We start from the raw sequence: 22575 nt of genomic DNA, 5'->3' as shown, positions 1-22575 counted from the left end.
CCTTTTTTACAAGACTGCAAGCGAAATCTGGAATGCAGTTCGAGAGATCTATTCAGATCTTGAAAATATCGCCCAAAGCTTCCAAGTTCGATCCACCATTCGATCAACAAAGCAAGATAACAATACGGTAACTGAATATTACAATACCTTAACTGAGTTATGGCAAGAGGTTGATCTCTTTCACGAGATCACATGGGAATGCTCGGCAGATGGAAGGAAGTATGACAAGATGGTGGAGAAAGAGAGGATATTTGACTTCTTACATGGTCTAAATTCAGATTTAGATGAGGTAAGAGGCAGATTGCTTGGGACTAAGCCCTTTCCCTCTATGAGAGAAGTATTTGCCGAAGTAAGAAGGGAGGAAAGTAGGAAGAAAGTAATGTTGCTCAGTGGTTCAACAAATGAAGGAATGTTACAGAACTCAGCTTTAAATATATCCCGTGGCCAGCCACCTATTACAACTAAGGGAGAGATATAGCGAGATAAGCAATGGTGTGATCATTGTAACAAGCTCTATCATACTAGGGACACATGCTGGAAACTACATGGGAAACCGGCTAATTGGAAACCAAGAAGTCAGCGAAAAGGTGTGTAGTCTGCCTATGTGGTGGAATCTGAAAAAGGGAATTCAGCACCAGCACCGATCTCTTTCACACCAGATCAACTAGAAGCCCTTCAACAATTGTTGAATCAGCAATTGCTTAATCAAACCAAGATGCAGAAAACAACCGAAAGTATGGACAACAACAGCAACCAGGTGGTATCCTTAGCTAAACAAGGTAAGATCAGTCATTCTTTGTTCTCAAAAAGGCTGACCACGGGTATTTGGATTATAGACACCGGTGCATCAGATCACATGACAGGTGATCTTGAAATTCTATCCAATTTTAAATCATGTGATCAGAATATTACTGTATTTATGGCTGATGGAACTAATACTTTAGTCCAAGGAAGGGGAACAACTTATGCAGCAGGGCTAAGATTAGAGTCAGTCCTTTATGTGCCAAATTTGAGATGTAATTTGCTGTCAGCAAGCAAGATTACTCAAGATAAAGACTGTTCAGTGATATTTTCTTCTTCTCATTGTGTATTTCAGGACAAATCTTCGGGGAGGACGATTGGCAAAGCTGAAGAGAAGGGAGGTTTATATCAACTAGTCAGTCTTGATTATCAAAAGGAGTGTAGGTCATTTGTTCAATCCTCTTTAGCAGCAGTTTCATATTCTGATTTAATGTTATGGCATCAAAGATTAGGACACCCTAGCTTCGAGTATCTTAGAGTCTTGTACCCTTCAATTTCTATCAATAAAATCCAGAATCTCTATTGTGAACATTGCATTCTTGCAAAACAAACTAAGAGCACTCATCCAAAGCATTCCTACAAACCATCTCAGCCATTTCATTTAATACATAGTGACATTTGGGGACCAGCTAGGCTTTCAAACCTAACAAACACTCGATGGTTCATCACCTTCATTGATGATCACACACGAGTTTGTTGGGTCTTCCTCATGAAAGATAAATCAGAAACCTATATGGTTTTTAAACGGTTTCATCTCATGGTTAAGAATATTTTCCAAACTTCCATTCATATTTTGAGAAGTGACAATGGTAGAGAATACTTCTCAAATAACTTTAATCATTACCTAAATGAGCATGGTATTGTTCACCAAAGCTCTTGCCCATACAACTCTCAACAAAATGGGGTAGCCGAGAGGAAGAACCGGCACTTACTTGAGACGGCTAGGGCTCTTATGTTCACTCAATCAGTTCCGCATTCTTATTGGGGAGAGGCAGTTCTTACAGCATCCTACCTTATAAATCGTCTTCCTTCAAAGACCTTGAACTATAAGACTCCCTTAAATGTCTTCCTTGAAGCTTTCCCTCATTATTCCAGGGCCCTAAACACTCTTGTTCCTAAGGTCTTTGGGTGTATTTCCTTCGTACATCAAAACCAGTTAAATCCATCCAAGCTTGACCCGAAAGCACTTAAATGTGTGTTTGTTAGATATTCTCCTACCCAACAAGGCTATAAGTGCTATAACCCAACAACCCGCAAGTTCATTATTTCTTGTGATGTCACCTTCCTTGAAAAACAACCATTCTTCCACAGCACAACTCAAAATGAAAATCCAGTCCAGAATTGGAGTACAGTCATTTTTGTACCCCTCAATCCCTTTCCTAGTCGTTCTTCTACTGAAACATATCAACGGGAGGAGAAAGAGGAGACTGAAATCCAACAGGATGATCAAGACTTGACCAAACCTCTAAAGGTCTACTCCAGAAGACCTAAAGCTACTACTCTTCAGCCAACCAATCTGTCCGATCTGGAGGTAAGTCCAAGTCCAAACAAGACAGTTGACACTGATATCAATATACAACAACAGCTTGCTGATGACTTAAATGTCCCAATTGCATTAAGAAAAGGAAGAAGGATGTGCACCAAGTATCCTATTAATGATTTCATCGGGTACTCAAAGCTGTCTCCCTCATTTAAAGCGTTTACTATCAGTTTAGACAGTGTAGTTGTCCCTAAGAATGTTTATCAAGCATTGCAGGATGAAAACTGGAAGATAGCTATTATGGAAGAAATGACAGCCTTGGAGAAAAATGGTACATGGGAAATTATGGATCTTCCGGAAGGAAAGAAGGCAGTTGGCAGCAAGTGGGTATTCACTCTAAAGTATAAATCAGATGGAAGTTTGGAAAGGTATAAAGCAAGACTGGTAGCTCAGGGATTTACTCAAACTCAAGGCTTGGATTATGAAGAAACGTTTGCTCCCGTAGCCAAACTCAATTCAATTCGAATTCTATTATCCTTAGTCGTAAACCTGGACTGGAAACTACACCAATTGGACATCAAAAACGCCTTCCTCAATGGAGATTTAGAGGAGGAGATTTACATGAGGATACTACCGGGGTTTGAGAAAGACAATACAAGAGATAAGGTATGCAAATTGAAAAAATCTCTATATAGCTTAAAGCAATCACTGAGAGCATGGTTTAAAAGATTTAGTGATACTCTATACAAGTTGGTATATAAGCAGGGACAAGCGGATCGTACTCTCTTTACAAAGATTAAGGAGGATGGTAGGAGAACAATTCTAATAGTCTATGTGGATGATAACCAAGAAATTGAGAAGCTAAAAGAGCAGCTAAGGCAGGACTTTGAAGTAAAAGAGTTGGGGGAACTGCGATATTTCCTTGGTTTGGAAGTTGCAAGAAGTAAGAATGGTATTTTTGTATCCCAAAGAAAATACACTATTGATTTGCTAAAAGAGACTGGCAAATTAGGGTGTAAACCAGCAAGCACACCGCTAGAACCTAACTGGAAGAACAAAGAAGAAAAAGAAGAGCATCTAGTGGACAAAGGAATGTACCAACGATTGGTAGGCAAACTCATTTATTTATCTCACACCAGACCGGATATTACCTATGCTGTGGGTATTGTTAGCCAATTCATGCATTCACCTACTAGGAGACACTTGGAAGCAGCCTATCACATTCTCAAATATCTTAAAGGAACACTAGGCAAGGGTCTATTATTCACAAAAAGCCAAGACAAAGGTATAATAGGCTATGCAGATTCTGATTGGGCAGGAGCTGTGGAAGATAGCAAATCTACATCAGGCTATTGTACAAAATTATGGGGTAACTTAGTAACTTGGCGGAGCAAGAAACAACAAGTGGTAGCTCGTAGCAGCGCTGAAGCAGAGTATCGTTCAATTGCTCAAGCTATTTGTGAAATGATATGGGTGGAAAGAATGTTGAATGATTTGTCTATCCCAATATTATCTTCTAAGTTTCTTTATAGTGATAGCAAATCAGCTATCAACATTGTCAACAATCCGGTGCAGCATGACCGGATGAAGCACGTCCAAATAGATCGCCATTTTGTCAAACAGGAACTTGAGGAGGGCAATATCAAGCTGACTTACGTACCAACAAAAGAACAACATGCAGACATTCTGACCAAAGCAATGGGAAAACAAGGTTTTGAGTATATCAGAAGCAAGCTGGGAATATTTGATATATATTCCTCAGCTTGAGGGAGGCTGTTGAAAGATAAGGATACAACAACCAATCCTAAAGGATTGAGAAGATGATCCATGGAAGAGATAAGAAGAATAAGAAGAGGATAACTCTTCCGAGTTATTCTCATGCTTATATATACTTGTAGATTAGTTAGAATTATTTTATCTTGTGCTAAAGTTTAGAAGTTTATCTAGTAGCTAAGGTTTAGGAGATAAGTTTGATAAGTTGTATCAAACTAGGAGTCTTGTATATTTATTTCCAAAACTACTATCAGAAAAGTTAAGAACGATAGCTTTAATTCATCCATCGGATTTCTTCAGTCATCAATCAAGGGTATGGGAAACTTATTTGTGATGGTATTGGAATTAAGTTGTTTGATAATTTATGCAAAACCTCCATGTTCCATCCTTTTTTTTTTTACAAGGAGGACTACAAATGCATAGGGGCTTTGGCTAGGCTAGATGATGGATGAGTCTAACATTGTTTTAGCTTGCTTCTCAATCTCCATTTTTTGGATTAGAGAATACCTATAGGCTCTAATGTTGACTGGAGCTGAATTTGGTTTAAGAGGGATTGAGTGGTCCAAGGGTCCTTGGGGTGGCAAAGAACTTGGTTCCGCAAGTAGATCCTTAAACTCTACCAAAAGTGAATGCAAGTCATCTGAAAATTGTACCTTATTTGCCAGTTGAGAGTTAATACTAGCGGCTGTAGGCTGAGGCACCTCTTTGGACTTTCTGCCACCTTCCACTTCTACAACATGTATGGAATAGAGTTGTGCTATCTGCTCCCCCTCCCCCTTCTTCAACATCATCTTTTGCAGCTTTTTCCCGTTAATTAGCTTTACATTCTCCCTACTCAAGGCTACCCATTAAGGTTAATTTCTTCCCATCAATCACCACTGTGACTCCTAACTTACTAAAGTCAAAGGACTCAGAGTTCTCTTCCAATCTACACCAAGTACCACATCACAACCTCCAAACTCCAGAATCCGCAAATCTGCCACAAATTCCTGCTCCTGCATGATCCATTTAAATCCCATACACTTATAGTGGTTATACATCCTATTTTTGTTAGCTGCAGTCACTGATAAGGGAGTTGTGGTTGTCAATGGACATTTAAGAATTGTAGTTGTGGCCTCAGTGCCTCACTAAGGAAGCTGTGAGTGCTTCCACTATCAATGAGCACCATTAGCTTTCGTTTTTCCACATAGCCCCTTACCTTGATAATCTGCCCCATAGGACTTCCCTTCAATGCATGGAAGGGAATTTCCCTTCCTTCCTCTCCTTGTGCTTCCTCTTGCAGCCCTTCTTCTTCTTCTTCTTCTTCTTCTTCTTCTTCATCAGAACCCTCCATATTCATTAGTTGTCTCTTACATTGATGGCCAGGACTATACTTGTCTCCGCACTTAAAGCATAACCCTAATTGCCGCCTTTGCTCCATCAAATTTCCCTTACTACCATTGTTGTTGGGTACTACCTTGGCTGCCCCCTGATTAGGCCATGGAAGCAATTGCCTAGGACTCCCTCCCTCATACTGCCCTGCCAGTAGACTTAGCTTGTAAGGCAATTTATGTTTCTTAAAGATGGCCTCTAAGGTAAGCTCCTGCAACCTAGCTTTCTTGGTTGCTTGCCTCACTGATGTGGGCATCATCATCTTCACCATGAAACATAATTCCTCCCTTGGTCCACCAATGAAGCTAGACATCAAGTATTGCTCAATAAGTCCCAACTGTACCGTGCACACCATTAATCTTAGTTCCTCAAACTTAGCTTGATACTCCACTACCGAACCCTCTTGATTTCAGTTTACTAAATTCTTCTATCACATCCGCCATACTCTTGTCCCCAAACCACTCACACATACCTTCAGCAAAACTACTCCAACTATGTTGAATTCCTTCATCTTGAATCCACCCTTGGTACCACAAATCTACTACATCATTCAAGTAGGCCGCAGCCAAGTTACTCTTTTGTTCTTCAGGAATTCTATAGAACAAAAAATCCCTCTCGCACCTCCTTGTCCACCACCTGGGTTTCTTCCCTTCAAACATCAAAATCTCCAGTCTTGGCATAAGGGTGTGGACATGGGTCAGGGTTTGTGGATGCCTAACCTAGGTTTCTTGAATGGCAGGTTGATCCTCCTCTTCAAGAACCCCTTGCATTCTTGGTTGATTGCCTTGCTATGGCAAGATAGGATCAGAGGCCTGCTTTGGTAGAAAATCCAGCGACAGCCGAAATTAGGGCAAAGAGGACAACATGCTAAGCATGTTGTTGATCCTCTACCCTTGTTGCTCCATCGTCTCCTGGCATCGCTCAATGGCTTCTTGTTGTCGCTTTGTCGCCCCATGCATGCTTTCCCTCCATTCTACCAAGTCCTCCCTTGTTTGCAACATCGTTTCTTGAGTACTAGACATCTCGAATTCCATTGCCTCCAATCTAATTTCCAATTGCTTCAATCTTGTACCTTATGCCATTCCGCCTTGCTCCTCAATCATGTTGTCTCCCGCAATTGACAGTTCTTTCTAGTCCGTGTCAAAACAACCGCTCACAGCTCCTTCCGGTTCCTTCTTTTCCATGATGGTCCCACCGAAAATTCCCCACCACTGGATTGTCTGACTCTAATACCACAATTGTCAAGCCCTTGAATTAGGGCTGGCAATTTGGTATTTGAAGTAAATTGTCTCTTGGTTTTCACAGAGAAATGCTTGAAAATTTAGAGCAAATAAATCAGCTTTTTTCTAGGGAGCAGTTCTTTATAACTAAATGGGCTAACTTTTTTTAATGTCTTAATAGAGCATTTTCTGTTACTATCCTGGGCGAGTTGATGAATTATTTAATGTATTGTCAATATCTACAGAAAGAAAAATAATGCCCAGCTTTTGAATTTTGCCTCCCCTTTATCATGGTGAGTGTTTCATATACAATTCCTGATGTGTCATTTAGGAATATAACCTAAATTGTTATATGAACAATCTTAAAGGTTTTCAGTCTTTTACTTTTTTTTCCTCTTCATTTCTCTTTGAATAAGGCATTTTTTTAAGGTTCTGAAGTTATTTTGCTGGCATTTCACAATTGCATCCATTTTAATTCAATATCGTTCATGGGAATGCTGCATCAAGATTTCTATAGGAGGTGATGAAATATGTTCCAGTAAAAGCAAATGAATCATAAACAGAAAAATGTTCTCTAACAGTTAAAAGTTAAATATATCATAATGCAATCTATATATCCAAGCTATTGTCTTCCTATGTTTTTCATTAGCATTTGGAAAGAATGACACCAGCACAAATGACAATAACATTAGTCATATGTTTGTGTATTACTCCACATTTCTCCTAATGGGCATTGCAAGTAAGGACAATGTCAGAGATTATAAGTTCAAAAATAATTTGATCAATCGAAGTCTAAATTGCTTATACAATATATTTTCCCATTGTACAGGAAAGGATGCTGGTGGAAGAAAATAAACGTCTGGAGGAAGAGGTATCTTTAGGAGATATAAATTCCTTTACAGTTAGATGTTAGCATCTACAATACATATTAAGTGCATGTATGAAATAAGCAAAGAAACGAGCACTTTATCACTATGGCTAATTGCTAGTGAAACTTACAGGTATCAGCAATGAAGAGCGGTGAAGAAAAGATGGACAAGATGATAGGGTCTGATCAACTTGAAAATAGCCATATGCATGATTCAGAACCACTGATGCTTTCAGTTGAGCCATATGCATGCGTTCGTTTGCTTTAAGCAGTGGATCACAGCTGAGCTCTGCATGAGTTCTTTCAGTTTGTGATCAACACAACCTGCCCCTGCATGAGTTCTTTCAATGATGTTTGCAGTGCAGACGCACAAGGCAAGAGAATACAATAAACTTGCTGTATGAAAAACTCTGCTAAAACGGGTTTGTCCATGGATCTAACCATCCTTGTGTTTTCTGATACTAAATTCTATTTCCTCTGGCCTGACTCCCTTCCTATTATTCTCAGGCGTTGCATGCTTTGATGTGATGCAGTCCCTGGAGTTATAAATTTAAGCACTAGCTAGGGTTTATTGTCTATTTGCAGTGGATAACAGAAAGGAAGGAAAAAGACATTTCCTCATGCCTTAGATCAGACATAAGCTTTTGAACAAAATATTTAGGATACTTTTGGGTAACTCGATGCATGTTATCAGGTTCTGCAGTCTGTAGTAGATTTTATTGAACCCATCTCTGTATTCAAACTTTATGCCCACAGCATCATAGATCAAGATTTAACTTCAGCATAGACAATTAAACATAGCTTAACAGTGGAAGTGATACCACAAGATTAGTCTCAAACTCTGTTTTTTGTGGTAGGTTTTGTTCTTTCAAGGCTTTTATTAGTCTATTTAGTTAAATAACTATTTATCTTCCTTTAGGGCAGGCCTAGTGCTAATCTCTTTGGACGGTTTCTCCCATCACTTGGGTAGTTGCACCTCTCCCCTCCTACACTCATCCTTAGAAGTCAATCTAAATGCGGCATTGGAAATCCAAAAAAAAAAGAAAAAGAAAAAGGGAATGGAAAAATGTTATTATTCAGTCTCATTGTATATTGTTGAGAGAAGTAGTTCTATTCATCCCGTACAAAAGAATATTAGCTGTAGTTCTGTTAAATGTAGTAATAGTTTAGTTAAGTTTGTTTGTTAGGATTTGTCTGCTTATATTTGTACAGCCTCTCCCCTCCTACACTCATCCTTAGAAGTCAATCTAAATGCAGCATTGGAAATCCCAAAAAAAAAAGGGAATGGAAAAATGTTATTATTCAGTCTCATTGTATATTGTTGAGAGAAGTAGTTCTATTCATCCTGTACAAAAGAATATTAGCTGTAGTTCTGTTAAATGTAATTATAGTTTAATTAAGTTTGTTAGTTAGGATTTGTCTGCTTATATTTGTACAGCTGTCAAGCTGAGTTGTATCTCTAATAGAATTAGTACTCAAGTGTTCTTCTGTTTCAAATGTCAAGAATCATTTTTAGCAAATTTTAGTTTCAGTTCTCTCTTTTTAGTTTCTTTCTTTTTCTTCATATAAGCTCTCCAAGGTTTCAAAGCCAATGACATGCGTTAATGGCTAGAAATCAAGAATAATCGAGTTCTTCTCAAAGTTGATCTTGCTCTTTTTCTCCTCCATAGTTAGAGCTTCAGTTATAGTCCTATCAAATTAGATAGTAATAATTATCTATTTTGAAAAGTCAGATCTTGTCTACAATTAAAGCTTTTGATTTGATCTCCCTCATCAACAAATCAGAAAAATCTCCAATCAAATATCTACTAGATCAAGATTCTGGTAATCTTAGTGCACAGAAAGTAAATGAAGAATATCTTACTTGGCTCAAATTCGATCAGTTCCTCCTAGGGTGGCTTTTCTCTATAATTGACAAAGAACTTCTAGCTCAAGTGATTCATTGTGAATCCTTAGCAAACTTATGGCTCGTAAATCAAAATCATTACGAGGCAAACAGCGTAGTTCAAAAATTGAACTTTACTCCGATCCCGATGATTGGATCAACGTCAAAATCAAAACATTTACATACATAATAAAATAAATCTAACCTTTAGATTTTCAAGTCGTTCGTGGATTCGAGCTGTCCAAGTGTCTGACTTTTAACTCGTGATACGCAGCATGCGTCCTTTGGTGAGAAAAGTGAAATGAGAGTGCTATCTCCTTCTCTTTTACGTGGTTTGTGTATAAACGGAAAAAACCTCCTCGTTTCGATCCGATACCTAAGAAAATGAGAGAGAGAGAATGGTAATTTTTTCAACTCTTGGAAAAATTATACACATTCATAATTTGGGCAGCCCTTAAAAGAGTATTTATAGAGGAGCAAGGTCTCCTAGGGTTTCCTTAACCCTAATGGATATGGGCCAACCCATTTATCCTAGTCCAACTAGGAACTTAATTAAATGATTTTATCCTAATCCAACTTGGAACTTAATTAAATGGTTTAAATTCAATTATAAGTTTAAATAAAATATTTGGTCCAAATCTAATTTAACTCGAATATAATATTTAATTTAATATTTGGGTCAAATACTCTAACAAATATAGGAAATTATTAAATTAGAAACTCTTTCTTAATTTAATCAATTGTATTTTAAGAAACTTTTTCCTTTATGACGACCCCTCGTCAAATTGACGTCATTACATCTATCTGTTCTTTTTTCGTGAAAACTTACAACGGCACAACTTCTTGTCGAAGTGTCCCACCTAACCATACGTCCATTCTCCTAGTTTAGGACATAAACCGTATCTTTTGTGTATGACTCATTAGACTTCTAAATACGTTGGCAATGTGTCGGTACTAACACATAATACAAAATTGGCCTCTAGTAAGGCATCATGCCTACCCAATTGTTCAGAAAAATTCATAATCCGTAAATAACTTTTCACGAGCATGGTTACCGTGTAATTCGATTCTCTCGTCAATGTATCTTATGTGATCTCAAGTCTGGCGATGTGTTGCTTGATTATGATCACATGAGTTTTCTTTGATCCTCCGAATATCTTCACTCAATAAAAAGTGAATCAATAACTTCTTATTGATCTCTTTCACTATGGCCATGGATTTAAAGTGAATATCCACCGAAGGCATCTTAGATACATCATCCTCTTTTAAGGGATAGATGAATCCTATCTTGGTCATGCACCCATCTCCATAAGCCTCACAATATGCCCAACGATCGCCCATGTGCAGCCTTTGTCTAGATCCATCGTAACGATGTCAAAGCATATCAGTCTTCTTATGAGATGACCGTGACAACCTCAAGTCCAATGATCAGTTACATCCATCTCGTATGAGAATTCCATCAATATATAACCAAAATAGATTCTCATGGCGAGTCATGTCCAATGACACGTTCTCCAACATTGGTCACCTATATATTTGTCTAGGCATTTCCATGTCTATAGGTGTGAGACCCTTAATGCCATCACATAGCAAAAATATAGCACATACAAGTCTTACCGCAATTGTCAATGTCCATTCTCGACATTGCTACGACTTGAAACATTTAATGATGTCTACAAACTGTAATGCATCATTTCACATCTTTATAGATTAATTACAGTATACATCATATGAACTTCTATCTAGTTTCATCCGGTTATTACAATAATAACAAGAAACTAATAGAACGATTTTTTGTGAAATTAAATAACTCCTTATTTAATAATAAATATGATTGTAATTATCAGTGTACAACATGCTCAATCTAATTGGGTCTAGAGCACCTACACTAACAATGGCATAGTTTTGAGAACTTATATCATGAGCAATCTATTACCAAATCTTTTTAGTTAAAACAATAATTAAGATCTATAAAAAAAAAATTCTCTATTTGTGAATGACTATATCTTGATGATTAAAACAAGACATGCTCTTGTTACAATCAGTGATAAGGATCTTTTATTGGCTATTTTGAGTGGACTGGATAGTGATTATGAAATTGTTATTAGTCTAATTACCTATCAAATGAATGTTGTTAACCTAAAGAAGGTCTAGTACTTATCATTGATGCATAAACGAAGGTTATCTGTTACGAATTCTTCATCATCTTCAGTCCTAAATTTTGAAGGTATAAGACGGAAAATAATTACTTGTGAAATCTCACTTTTGTGTAAATTATTTTCTAATGTAAAATATTTTCATCTAACTAAATAGAGCCATAATGAAATAATTATTCACAAGTATGAACTCACTACTCGACCTGTAATATTTTCAGAAAAAGCTTAAACTCGATCCAACTTGATACAAAGGAGCTTCAGCTATTAGCTTCCAGATCATGAAATATTTAGGCATTTATGAATTCTGCTTTAATGGAATTGATTTGCATCTATTAAGGATGATTACCTTAATTTGTTTGGATTATTATGGTGAGATATTATAGAATGTCTTCGTAATATAGAATTGGGAGTGTTTCAAACGGCATCTGTTAGATGATTTAGGTTTGGATAATGATTAAAATTGGGTCGGGTGTATTAGTTTGGCACTTTTGAGTGTTTGAATCATTGTCCTTTAGTTTTGGGTTCCTACATTAAAGACTTCGGGGTTCATAATTTGTCACACTTGGGGTTGTGAGGGATGAAATATGTGTCCTCAAAAATGATAAACAAAGCCTAATAGGCTAGTACAAATGCAAATACATCACATATATATACACACACACACACATATATTCTAGTCACTACTATCAGAATCAAATCGGTTCAACTGGTTTCATTCTAACTATTGCAATAATTGAAAGTAAAACCATCACCTAATAGTTAATGAGCTGTTTTAACATGGCTTAAACACCACCCAATCTCTTCAATTCCTAAATAAAATAACCCGTTTTACCTTCCTGATCAAATGAATTTTTTCACAGGACGGGGTATTATACACATTTATATATAAATGATAAACAAATACCCAAAACTAGTCTCAAAGCCGAATTTTAGTAGCCATCTAATAGCGACATTAGTTACAATAATAGTCACAGAAGATGAAGATTTAAACAAACAAACCCACCCACTAACCAGCCTACAAGAACATATATATCTATTTACAAGCCTAGCTACTTGCAACTCTTAATTTATAACTACTAGAACTATCGGATTGCGTAAAATTAATTGCTATACTTACACAGAGATATGTTGCTGCAGAGAGCATCGACTGAAGCGGCGAAGAATTACCTGAAGAAGATGGTGCTTTCCCCCCCCCCCCCCCCCCCCCCCTTCTTTTTTTACAGAAAAAAGGAAAAAGAGGGCGTAGCAAGCAGCGGTTTATGCACGTACGGATGCTTTCTCTCTTCTCTGGCATTTGCAAATATAAATATATATATATCGCGAAGTGAAAATTAATGAAAAATGGAAGGAATAATTGGGTGTGTGTTTGAAGAGAAAATGAAGTAAAGGGCAGATGATGTCGTCGTCTGGCACTGCATGTTATTGCCACCTGTTCCCACTCTTCGCCGCTTGCGCTTCGCCATCACCTTCCTCTTTGCCGCTTCCTCCTCCTTCTAGTTGCAATTAATTAATTAGCGGTATATACATAAGTATATACATATATATATATACATGTAGAAAAAAAAATTATTAATATACCGTCTCTACTATTCGATCTCACGATATTAGCAAGAAATATAAATTAGAGAACCCAACAATTAGTTTCAATTCCTAAAGATCTTTTTAAATAATGATAAGAGTAATATCAGTCATAAATAGTATTTTTATTAAAAAAATGCGATAGAGAAATAAAATAATCACATATGATTTTTTTAATAAAAATATTAAAACATAATTTCTAACATTATTTAATCTTTTCATATGAAAACTTAATACATTGTGTCACGGGATATGTAAAGATGGTTGGAGTGATTGTAATTATAATAAAAAATTATATATTATAATTATACTCAAACGAACAATTATTTTAATAAAAAATTTAAGTCAAAGATGGTGAATTTGATTTTGGGGAGAGCTACTTGTCTATCATGTGGGGAGTTTCTATCCTTGGCTAAGTTGTTGGAAATAAAGAGTGACAAAGAAAATATTGTTCATTTTTAAAATTAGTCGGGTGAAAATTGGAAGCTAAGTTAATGGTAATTAGTTCGTGTATTTTTATTTAACACTAAAGATACGCAATAATAATAGTAATAAATAATGCATAGTAATAAAAAATAAAAAAGGGGTTAAAATAGTCCTCGGATTGAGGCAAGTCAAAGTGCCATTTTTAGAGAAAAATGGCTCCCTTTGCACTGAGTTGTAACTTCATTTTTTTTATTTTTATTTTTGTCCAATATACAACAATCCCCCAATCTCAATCTCCTTGTGTGTAACTAAGAAGATCCGCCAACTTATGATTGCCTAGCCTCAAAAATAATGTAAAATGTAATTGTAAAAGTAAAGAATGAATTATCTATAGTCCTTTTAAGATATCTAAATACTCTTTCTAAAGCAATCATATATATGGTCAACACTAAGACTAAGCTTATATGTGTACTTTTACCTAATTTACCAACTATATCAGGCCTTGTGTAATTAGATAAATGCAACAATGAATCAATAATTTAAGGGTATTTATTTTAAAACATATATTTTTTTTTAATTTTTTCTTAACTTAACACTAAAAACAAAATATATATGGAACTATCAGAGATAAGGATCGACTCCGCATGGAGATTGAAAACCTCCCGTGCATTGCGTTGAAAGGAGAAGAGAGAAGGGAGAGCATTTTGGTGGGATCTCTTAGAAGAATAGAGAGAAGAGCATTGTTAATGGGCCTAAATAAAAGTGTTCATTAATATTGTTTGATTTAATTCTTTTTATAATTTATTATTCTTTTATAAGTTGTAATTTATAAGCAAAAGAAATTTAGTAAAATACCAAATTGAATATTTATGAAAAAAAAAATCAAATTAGATTAATTGATTGAGTTGAAAGTTTTAATTTTAATCCAAGACCAAACAATGTCAACTTTTAAAAAGGGAGAGAATTTACAACACAAAATAGGCTAAAATAATTATTTTACCCATCCTATATATCAATTAGAGTAATGTTATTCGATCTCTAATAAAGATTATCGGTAGGGATATGATAGTTTATGTAGAAATATTTAATTAATATTATATATTTATTTAAAAAATATAAAAAATAAAATTTATTAAAAGTCATTTCATCTTTTTCAAACACCTACTTTGACATAGACTCTCATATAATTGCCGATTATATTCACTGAAAATGAATAGTTGGGGTGGTTGGCATTCACGCTAAGAATCCTGACATTTAATAGCTTTCTTTCCTTTAAAGTAAAGTCTGTGAAAAGAACTCTAATAAATAAACCTAACTTATGAACATCCCATCAACAATTAGGCATGGCATGGCATGGCATGGTCCTAACTATAAACTTTTGAAACAAAATAAAGTAACAGCCTATACTATAGTTCTTATAAGTAAATATAATAAAAAGAATAAAATAAACACGGTATGGTTGAGATTTGGCTTAACTATACGGAACAAACCCTTGTTTTCTCAAAAATTACAATAATACCATTACTATTAAAAAAATAATATAAATAATGAATCTTACTTTTTTTAATCTCTTCATCATATATATATATATATATTTTGTCTTTCCCTAACCATAATTTTCAATGCAGGAGGGGGAAGGGAAAATGAAAAGAAATAAGAAGGGCAAGTGCATGCTTACCAAATTCAATTACAGAAAGGTGTAAATAGGAGAGAAAGAAAGGGTACGAAAAATTGATGTGATTATGGTTGTCGTTGTTGTTGTTGTTATTCAGAAAAGAATAAAAAAGAGAATACTAAAAGAATACTAACTATTTGGTCCCCTTAGTTTTAAAATGGATCTATCATGTTTTTAAATTTTTAATTTTGGTTCAATCATACCTCATCACTCTCATGAGATACACGCACTCGGTCAATAGCAAGGGAGGCAAGAGGTGGGTCGCTGTTTAAAGAGGGCAATAGTCAGTGGGTCGATCGGCCAAGACAAGAAAGGTGATGACACAACCTATTGCCATTTATGTTCGTTCTCTTTATTGTTACTAACAATCGACCGATCAACCAAAAATGGGAGGACAACAACTGACTGAACTTTCTCTCACCAACAACCAACAAAGGTTCATCTTTCGTGTGTCGATGATCAACCAACCTCTCTTTCCTCTTCCTTACACCACTGATCAACTAAACCTCGCATTGATTGACCCATTGCCTCTCTTGCCAACCAACTCGTTGTTTTTGTCGCATTGGCCGACCGACCATTGGTTTTCCTAACTGACAACCCATCTCTCTTGTCAAGTGACCCACATCTCGCCTCTCTCATTGTCAAATTAAGCACATGTATCTCACACGTATTCAATTAAATAATAAGGTGCGTGATTGTACTAAAATTAAAAGTTCAAGACTATGATATGTCCAGACCAAATAATAAGGAAAAAGTTAGAGGGCATATTTATATCTTATGCCATTTATATTTTTATAAATATACACATAAAAAGCCGGAAATATATTGTATCTAATAATTAAGTAGCGTCAAATTAAATAATAATAATAATAATAATAATAGAAAATGAGAAGCAGAAGGAGATGAGATCCAACGCCAGGCGGGGCCCACAGCATTATTTGAATTTCGTAGCAATCCATCAATAAAACGTGTCAGCAACCGATGAGGCCCAAGTTTCTTGACCCAAACAAACAAACAAACAAACAAACAAACGTGACTCTGCAATGCAAATTATGCAACGCTCCTCCCTCCCCTCCTCATGTCTCAATATTCTATTCTTCTTTCTTACTCACTCTATTATTTTCTCTCCCTTTTTCTCTCTATCCAAACGCCCCCAGCCAGAGCCACCCTCTTTCTGTGATCGGAACTGCGCCGCCGCGTCTCTCTCTCTAGAATTATTCACAACTCTTTCGCGAGAAACAAACAAATCCTTTCCCTATCGGAACTGTCCATTTGCCCAGAAGTTAAGCACTCTCCAATCAGACCAACGAACGAACAGATAAAAGTTTGACCGAGGGAGAGAGGGGGATAATATCGAATTATCGACTCCTCTCAAATCTCATCTATCTGTGTCTATCCGGATCCTCGATTTTAGCATTTCGAAAGTTGTCCGTTCGATTCTCTACGGTTTCGTACTTTTATTTGCTCGGGAAGGCATGATGAGAAATCGGGATCAACAGTCTAGGGCTTTTTACGAGCTCTCTGCTCTGGTTCTCAACATCCTCCGATCTCCTCCTACGCCGATTCAGTTCGCCGATAGCTCTCCGGCGATGCGTCCACCGCCGGCAGTGCCTTCGTCCAGGCCGCCGCAGGCGATGCCGCCGATTAGCCCCGCTGGTTTTGCGTCGTTGCTTTTGGGGATTTCGCTGTCTCTGATGCTCTGTGGATCAGTTACGTTTTTCATCGGGTTCATGTTGATGCCTTGGGTTCTCGGATTAGTTATGTTTTTTTATGTGGTTGGGATTGTCTCCACATTGTCGATGCTGGGACGCGCAATTCTTTGTCACACCATGTCGCCGTCCTCGCCGAGGAAAAATGTTCCAGGTTAGGGTGCGGATTATCAATCTTAGGGCTCTATTTCTTTTTCTCCTTTTTTTTTTTTTCCTTTTGATAAACAAGGTTTAATCGGTTTCTTTGTTGAATTTGTATGTTATTTCCTGTTTAGTTGATTGTCTCCTTTTTTTTTTCTTTTGATAAACAAGGTTTAATCGGTTTCTTTGTTGAATTTGTATGTTATTTCCTGTTTAGTTGATTGTTGACTTTGATATTGATTGATTCTGCATCGATTTATCTTCACGATTAAAAGTGGAAATCGTTTATCCGCGTTTCCAGGTTACATGGCTTCATAGTTGTGTAATTGTTTTTATATCAATTTATATCTGTGCATGTTTGCAGCTGTTATAGCCTCTTTATTTCGTTTTCGTTTCCCCCCCATCTGTTTTACATGGATTTGTGGTGTGGGTAGCTGACGAATGAATAGCATATTTTGGGCGGGAAGGACATTAACACTGGATGTTTTCCTTAACTTCGTGCAATGCAAAAAATTATATTGTGTTGGGCATAAAAATATATGTTAGATACATGGTTAAACGCATATATCTGCAGGGAGAAACAAATTTAGGTTTCTAACACTATATTTGTTGGGATACCCGTTGGATTGGGGATACAAATTTAGGAACGGAGTTACTGGTATTTTGTTCTTTAACTAACGAGGAAAAAGTGTCCTTTCTTTGTTCTTGAAACACGCACACAACCACCCACCCCCTCCCCCCCCCAACCCCCAACCCCACACGCGCACAACCACCAAAACCTTTTTTCCTGGTATTTATTCTTCTGTAGATTTTCTTTTTCCCTTGTCTTACCCTCTTTCTCTCCCTTCTTGCAGGTCCTAATTATGAGAATAACAAGTCTTTTTAATGCCCTTAATGTTTGTCAAACTTATAATCTCTGTGCATAAATATCGATTTTAATAATATATACTTGTGATGTTGACCATACTATTTATAAAAACTAGCATTTATTGTTGACTAGTACCTGTTTCTTTGAGTTCAATTGAATTCATTTTCAAAGTGACAGCTGCGTTATTATCCTTGGGTAGGAACTTGACAAGTTTATGAAATGAAAATTCTACCACTTGTTGCTTGCATTTAAAAATTTTGAACTGTAATTTTTCTCTTCTGAATTAGTTCCTTATTTATGATTAACACATGCAGCTCCTCCTGCTGAAAAAACAAAATTGTGCAGATATATTTTTTTATGGCTAAACATTTGATAAATAAGTCTTAGTTTGAAATAGTGGATTAATGTTATGACAATAGTGGTTTATTTTTAAGATCAATTTGAGGGTTGGAGAGGCCAAAGGTTTAATGAAGTATAGGCATTTATTATTTTTTCACACTCATACAAGTATCACAATCTGTTTTTTTTGTTTTTTTAAAGTATGGTTTGATATATATATTTTCAGATAAAGCAGAAGAATAACATTTGTATATGGTGTGATGAGCATTAAGAGAACAAATCTGAGGCTTCTTTAAAGTATTATCACTGAATTTTGTTACCTCATCTAAAATCTTGGTGAATAAACTAGTTCTTGAATATTGATGATTATATGCTTGACTCAATATGTTGCTTGAAAGCTTGTGAACTTATCTGAGGTAGAGCAGGTGTACATGTTCATACAACAGAGGACAGATAGATTGCTGAGCTTCTGACTGTAGTGGTGGAGACTGGTGAATGAGTAGCCTTGGGCATCTAGCCTAGTTTGTTAGCTTACTAGTTTCAGATCTTGTGTCTTAATACTTAGACAATAACCTTTGGGAAGTAAGTTATACAAGATTAGGCTCTTGGATAGATAGCAGTGGTTGCTCCTATTTTTTGGTGCATGTTGACTAATGGTATGAATATGAAGCCAGTAAGCAATTCTGAAAAAGAAAAGAAAGCAAAAAGGAAAAGGAAAGGCAACGATATGTATCATCTTGCGGGAGATACTACTTGCTGTTCGCAGATACTCACACTTGGAGGTTGGCTGATTTTACTCTTTATGTTCTCAAGTTCCTATGCTTTTGGAAAGGGGAGCTATCAATGGGGGTTTTTAGCCAATATATTTTTTTAAAAGTGATGTTCTTCCTGAGGGATTCTTTTGGATAACCGGTGCATCAATTTGCATCTTCACACATATAAGTTGATTAGATCTGTCAGAGTTACAACAACAACAATATTCCCAAACCTTAATCTCACCTAGTGGAGTTGGCTACATGAATTCTAGAATTCCATGCGGCTCTGTCCATGATCATATTTGTCTTAATAATCAAAAGTAAAATTAAGTTGATTATTTTTGTCAAAGTTTAAAATTCAATGGTTGCCTACTGATGTTTTCAATGGATTGAGTGCGATATGTTTTTTTTTTTGGGGGGTGGGGGGTGGGGGGGACTTATCCATTCGCATACACAGGAAAACTGTGTTTTCTAAGGTGGTGGTTAACTAATTTCTCAACATCTTTTTTTTGCATTATCCATTGTAGTGTTTATTCTTTTCAGAGAATGGCTGAGATTTTGTGTTTAACTCCTCTGTAATTCTCAATGCTGCAGCATGGAAACTGTTGTGAAGGAAAATTTATTACTACCGAGGATTCAGCAGCACTAATACTCCTTTGCCGAGTGCTGCCTCTAGCAATATGTACAAGGGAAAGAGAAATTGACAAGGCTTCTTGGGGGAAACACCGCATGCAGAAACTGTGGATCGGTTCTGTTTTAAGAACCAACATGTAGATAATGGCTTTTATGTTGAGCCCTATAGTAAAATGTTTCCAAGAAGCCAAGTATTGATTTGTAGTGGTGGAACCAGATAAAATTGCGCCTTCTATCCAGTTGTATTAATTTTTCTTGCTTCAGTGACACTCTTTTAACTTTCCGTTAATATAAAATCTTCACTATTGAGGATCGCAAAATGTTATAATTGTTCCGTCGGGCCTTTGTCTGCTGAGATTGAAAGAACTTAAGAAAAGAGCTGGGAGTGCCCATTATTCTTTTGCCAGGTGTCCGTAGGTTTTCTTTTTGTTTGATAATAAAATGAAGGAACAAGAATCCAATTCCTTGAGAAGAGGGCATGGCAGGGCTTTCAATTTTTTCTTTTTTCTTTTTTCTTTTTTTGTTCTCAATTTGGTATGCTATGCCATTAGGGAGCTTCACAATATATTAATTATATGATAAAAATGAAATGGTTTTTGTGAGATGATATTAAAATTTTCTCCCCTTAGGAAGGGCACTTATTAGATTTCTTTTTTCTTTGTATAAATTGATTTTGTCTTTATGATTTTTGAAAGTTAGTTATATTATGAATGTCATATGGGATGAGATGTAATTAACCACAATAATTTCATTTTGTAAGTTCAATTTTGTTTGTCTTCAATTTTGGTTTTATTTCTTTACATGTTAATTATAACACTAACATCTTTTCAATTTTGCTTTTTTTTTTATAGGAATGAGATGAGATTCTAAGAATATGAATATTTTTTGTTATTTTATTTTATTTCAAAATCTTTTAAGATTTCTAAGAAAACATGAAATTGAAATGTTACACTACTCAAAATAGAAGCACACGCGTACGGTACAGAGAGCAGCATGGCTGCATAAATTAACTATAATTTTTATCACTATGATGATTATTAAATGTTAAAATCTATTCTCTTTTGTTGATTTTTCATCAATGTCTTATATAATACACGACCCTTAATTAAGATCTCTCCCCCATAATAACAATAATAATATAACAAAATTTTATTTTTAGAATTATAAAGTATTAATCTTTTCTTTTTTTTTTGGAAGAGGACGATGATTAGTACTTAAAATAAAAATTAAAAAAATGATTATATTAATTAAAGACATTAATTATCACAGCGGAAATGATCATCGATCATTGATACATACATTAGCTTAGGCAAACTTCAAAAGGCATTCATCACACCAATCAATTCATTGCAGTTACAATAGCACAGAGGCGCGCACACACCTCAAAGGCCCCAAAGAACAAGAAGGAATTACAAATCAAACTTTCCCAAACCACATAACTCTTTCTTGGCTTCCAAACAGCGTACGTCCACCAATTGAAGTTGAAAACGAAGCTAAATTACAATTTATAACAATAATTTGTTAATTTAATTTATTTAATTAATTAAAGAAGCTCTCTCTGTCTCTCTCTCTCTCTCTCTCTATATATATATGTAATATGGATGTAGCTAGCTAGCTAGCTAGCCGGTGTAGATGTGAACGCCGACGGCAATGAGGAAGATGGTGATGAGAGCAAAGAAGATGACGGTGTGGACGAGAATGGATATGGGGCTCGTCTGCATGTTGCCAAACTCCACCATTCTGCCTCGCCCCGGAAACTGAAACAGCAGCCCCGGCGTTAGCACCACGAACAGCACCACCGCGATCACCACCGGACCCCAATCCGCCATCTCTCTCTAGCTAGATCTCGGTGGAAGAAGGAAGAAGAAAGAGTACGTCTTAGAGAAGGCAGGCAGGAATATGAGACAAGTACTGAAGTGAGAGAACAGCTGGAAAGGAGGGAGGGGACAGATGCTAAAGCGACGCGGTGCATGTCCATAACGTGGCATCATCTGGTATTTTACACGTCAACTGCTTAGTCTTCGCCCTCACACCACTCTTATCCTCACCTAATCCCTCTAGTACGTGTCTTGTCTTGTTTTTAATCTCTGTGATTCACTATCATTCAGCCAAAAACATCAAATAATGTTTGATAAAGAAACAATTTTCTTTTATTTGGTATGATTTTGAATATCTTAAAAGGGTAGTGTTATGTTGTTCGTAGTCAAGCAACATAACAATTGCCCAATTAAGATAAAGGGAAGTGAGCATCATAGCTCTATTATATTGTCTATCGTCGAATAACATAACAATTGTCCAATTAAAACAGAGTGGATGGGCCTCATGCATGTGGCTTGAGCCCAGTTGATAGTTAGAAGGTGGAATTGACATCATTGATTAATAATGTGAGGCTAAGTTAAGTTTGGACGGTTAGAATCAAAAGAATTTGCTTGTAAGTTGTGAAAGTCTAATATTGCTTTCGGCGTTAATTCGCATCGGAATCGTTTTGTGCACTCTCATAAAGTAAGTTAGTTTAGAATCAAGCTAAGTTATGCCCCCCCGGCTGTCCAAATTGTGCAAGTCATACCAGCTGGTTGGTAATACAAATATATATTCTTTTTATTAGATTTATAGATAAATATATATATTGTTATTGTCTGAATACAATAATGAATTTATTTAACTAGTTACGTTATTATCAAGTCATTTGAATCTATAAAAATAAGAAAACAATCAGAGAATGCGAAGAAGTTTTCACGTAAGCACTCCGATACTTAAGTTAAACATTGAATATAATAAAAATTATATTAAAACCAATATCAGAGATATATTTCTTTTAAGAAATGAGTTTCTGCTTATTTATAGAGGGATATGAAATAGTCCAAAATTAATATTATAATGTCCATTTTAATTAATCC

The 22575-nt window shown here is 36.1% G+C and overlaps 3 protein-coding genes and 1 long non-coding RNA gene across 9 annotated transcripts in view; 2 read left to right on the top strand and 2 right to left on the bottom strand.

Moving 5' to 3' along the window:
* LOC127809752 (truncated transcription factor CAULIFLOWER A-like) overlaps positions 1–7793 on the top strand; it is a 92859-nt gene extending 85066 nt beyond the window's left edge. For both annotated transcript variants that reach the window (XM_052348784.1, XM_052348785.1), the window contains 2 exons: positions 7475–7516; positions 7647–7793. In XM_052348784.1, coding sequence (XP_052204744.1) covers positions 7475–7516; positions 7647–7781 — 177 coding nt within the window. In that variant the 3' untranslated portion in view covers positions 7782–7793. The remainder of the gene's footprint in view (positions 1–7474; positions 7517–7646) is intronic.
* LOC127809753 (uncharacterized) overlaps positions 1–12756 on the bottom strand; it is a 55583-nt gene extending 42827 nt beyond the window's left edge. For 3 of the 4 annotated variants that reach the window (XR_008025221.1, XR_008025218.1, XR_008025220.1), the window contains exons 1-3: positions 12672–12755; positions 9604–9774; positions 7645–7843 (exon numbers count right to left, since the gene is read on the bottom strand). This is a non-coding gene — a long non-coding RNA (uncharacterized LOC127809753). Of the gene's footprint in view, positions 1–7644; positions 7844–9603; positions 9775–12671 lie in introns of all 4 variants that reach the window. The other variant, XR_008025219.1, reaches the window with a different exon arrangement.
* A 3520-nt stretch (positions 12757–16276) lies between these two features.
* On the top strand, positions 16277–19998 carry LOC127810407 (uncharacterized). Of its 2 annotated transcripts, XM_052349884.1 has the most exons (3): positions 16277–17096; positions 18965–19072; positions 19640–19998. In XM_052349884.1, the coding sequence occupies exons 1-3, from the start codon at positions 16709–16711 to the stop codon at positions 19654–19656; spliced, it is 513 nt and encodes a 170-aa protein (XP_052205844.1). In that variant the 5' UTR covers positions 16277–16708; the 3' UTR covers positions 19657–19998. The 2 variants fall into 2 exon arrangements, with proteins under 2 accessions (XP_052205844.1, XP_052205845.1); XM_052349885.1 differs by lacking the exon at positions 18965–19072 and having other exon boundaries at positions 16295–17096.
* Positions 19999–20983: 985 nt separating this feature from the next.
* On the bottom strand, positions 20984–21604 carry LOC127810165 (uncharacterized). Its single transcript, XM_052349467.1, has one exon. The coding sequence runs from the start codon at positions 21505–21507 to the stop codon at positions 21298–21300; it is 210 nt and encodes a 69-aa protein (XP_052205427.1). The 5' UTR covers positions 21508–21604; the 3' UTR covers positions 20984–21297.
* Between the last annotated feature and the right edge of the window lie 971 nt (positions 21605–22575).

The sequence above is a fragment of the Diospyros lotus genome, chromosome 9 (genome assembly GCF_014633365.1).
Source record: "Diospyros lotus cultivar Yz01 chromosome 9, ASM1463336v1, whole genome shotgun sequence".
In the NCBI taxonomy this organism is placed as follows: domain Eukaryota; kingdom Viridiplantae; phylum Streptophyta; class Magnoliopsida; order Ericales; family Ebenaceae; genus Diospyros; species Diospyros lotus.
Note: the sequence above shows the minus strand (reverse complement) of the source record. Positions and strands in the feature narration are given on the sequence as shown.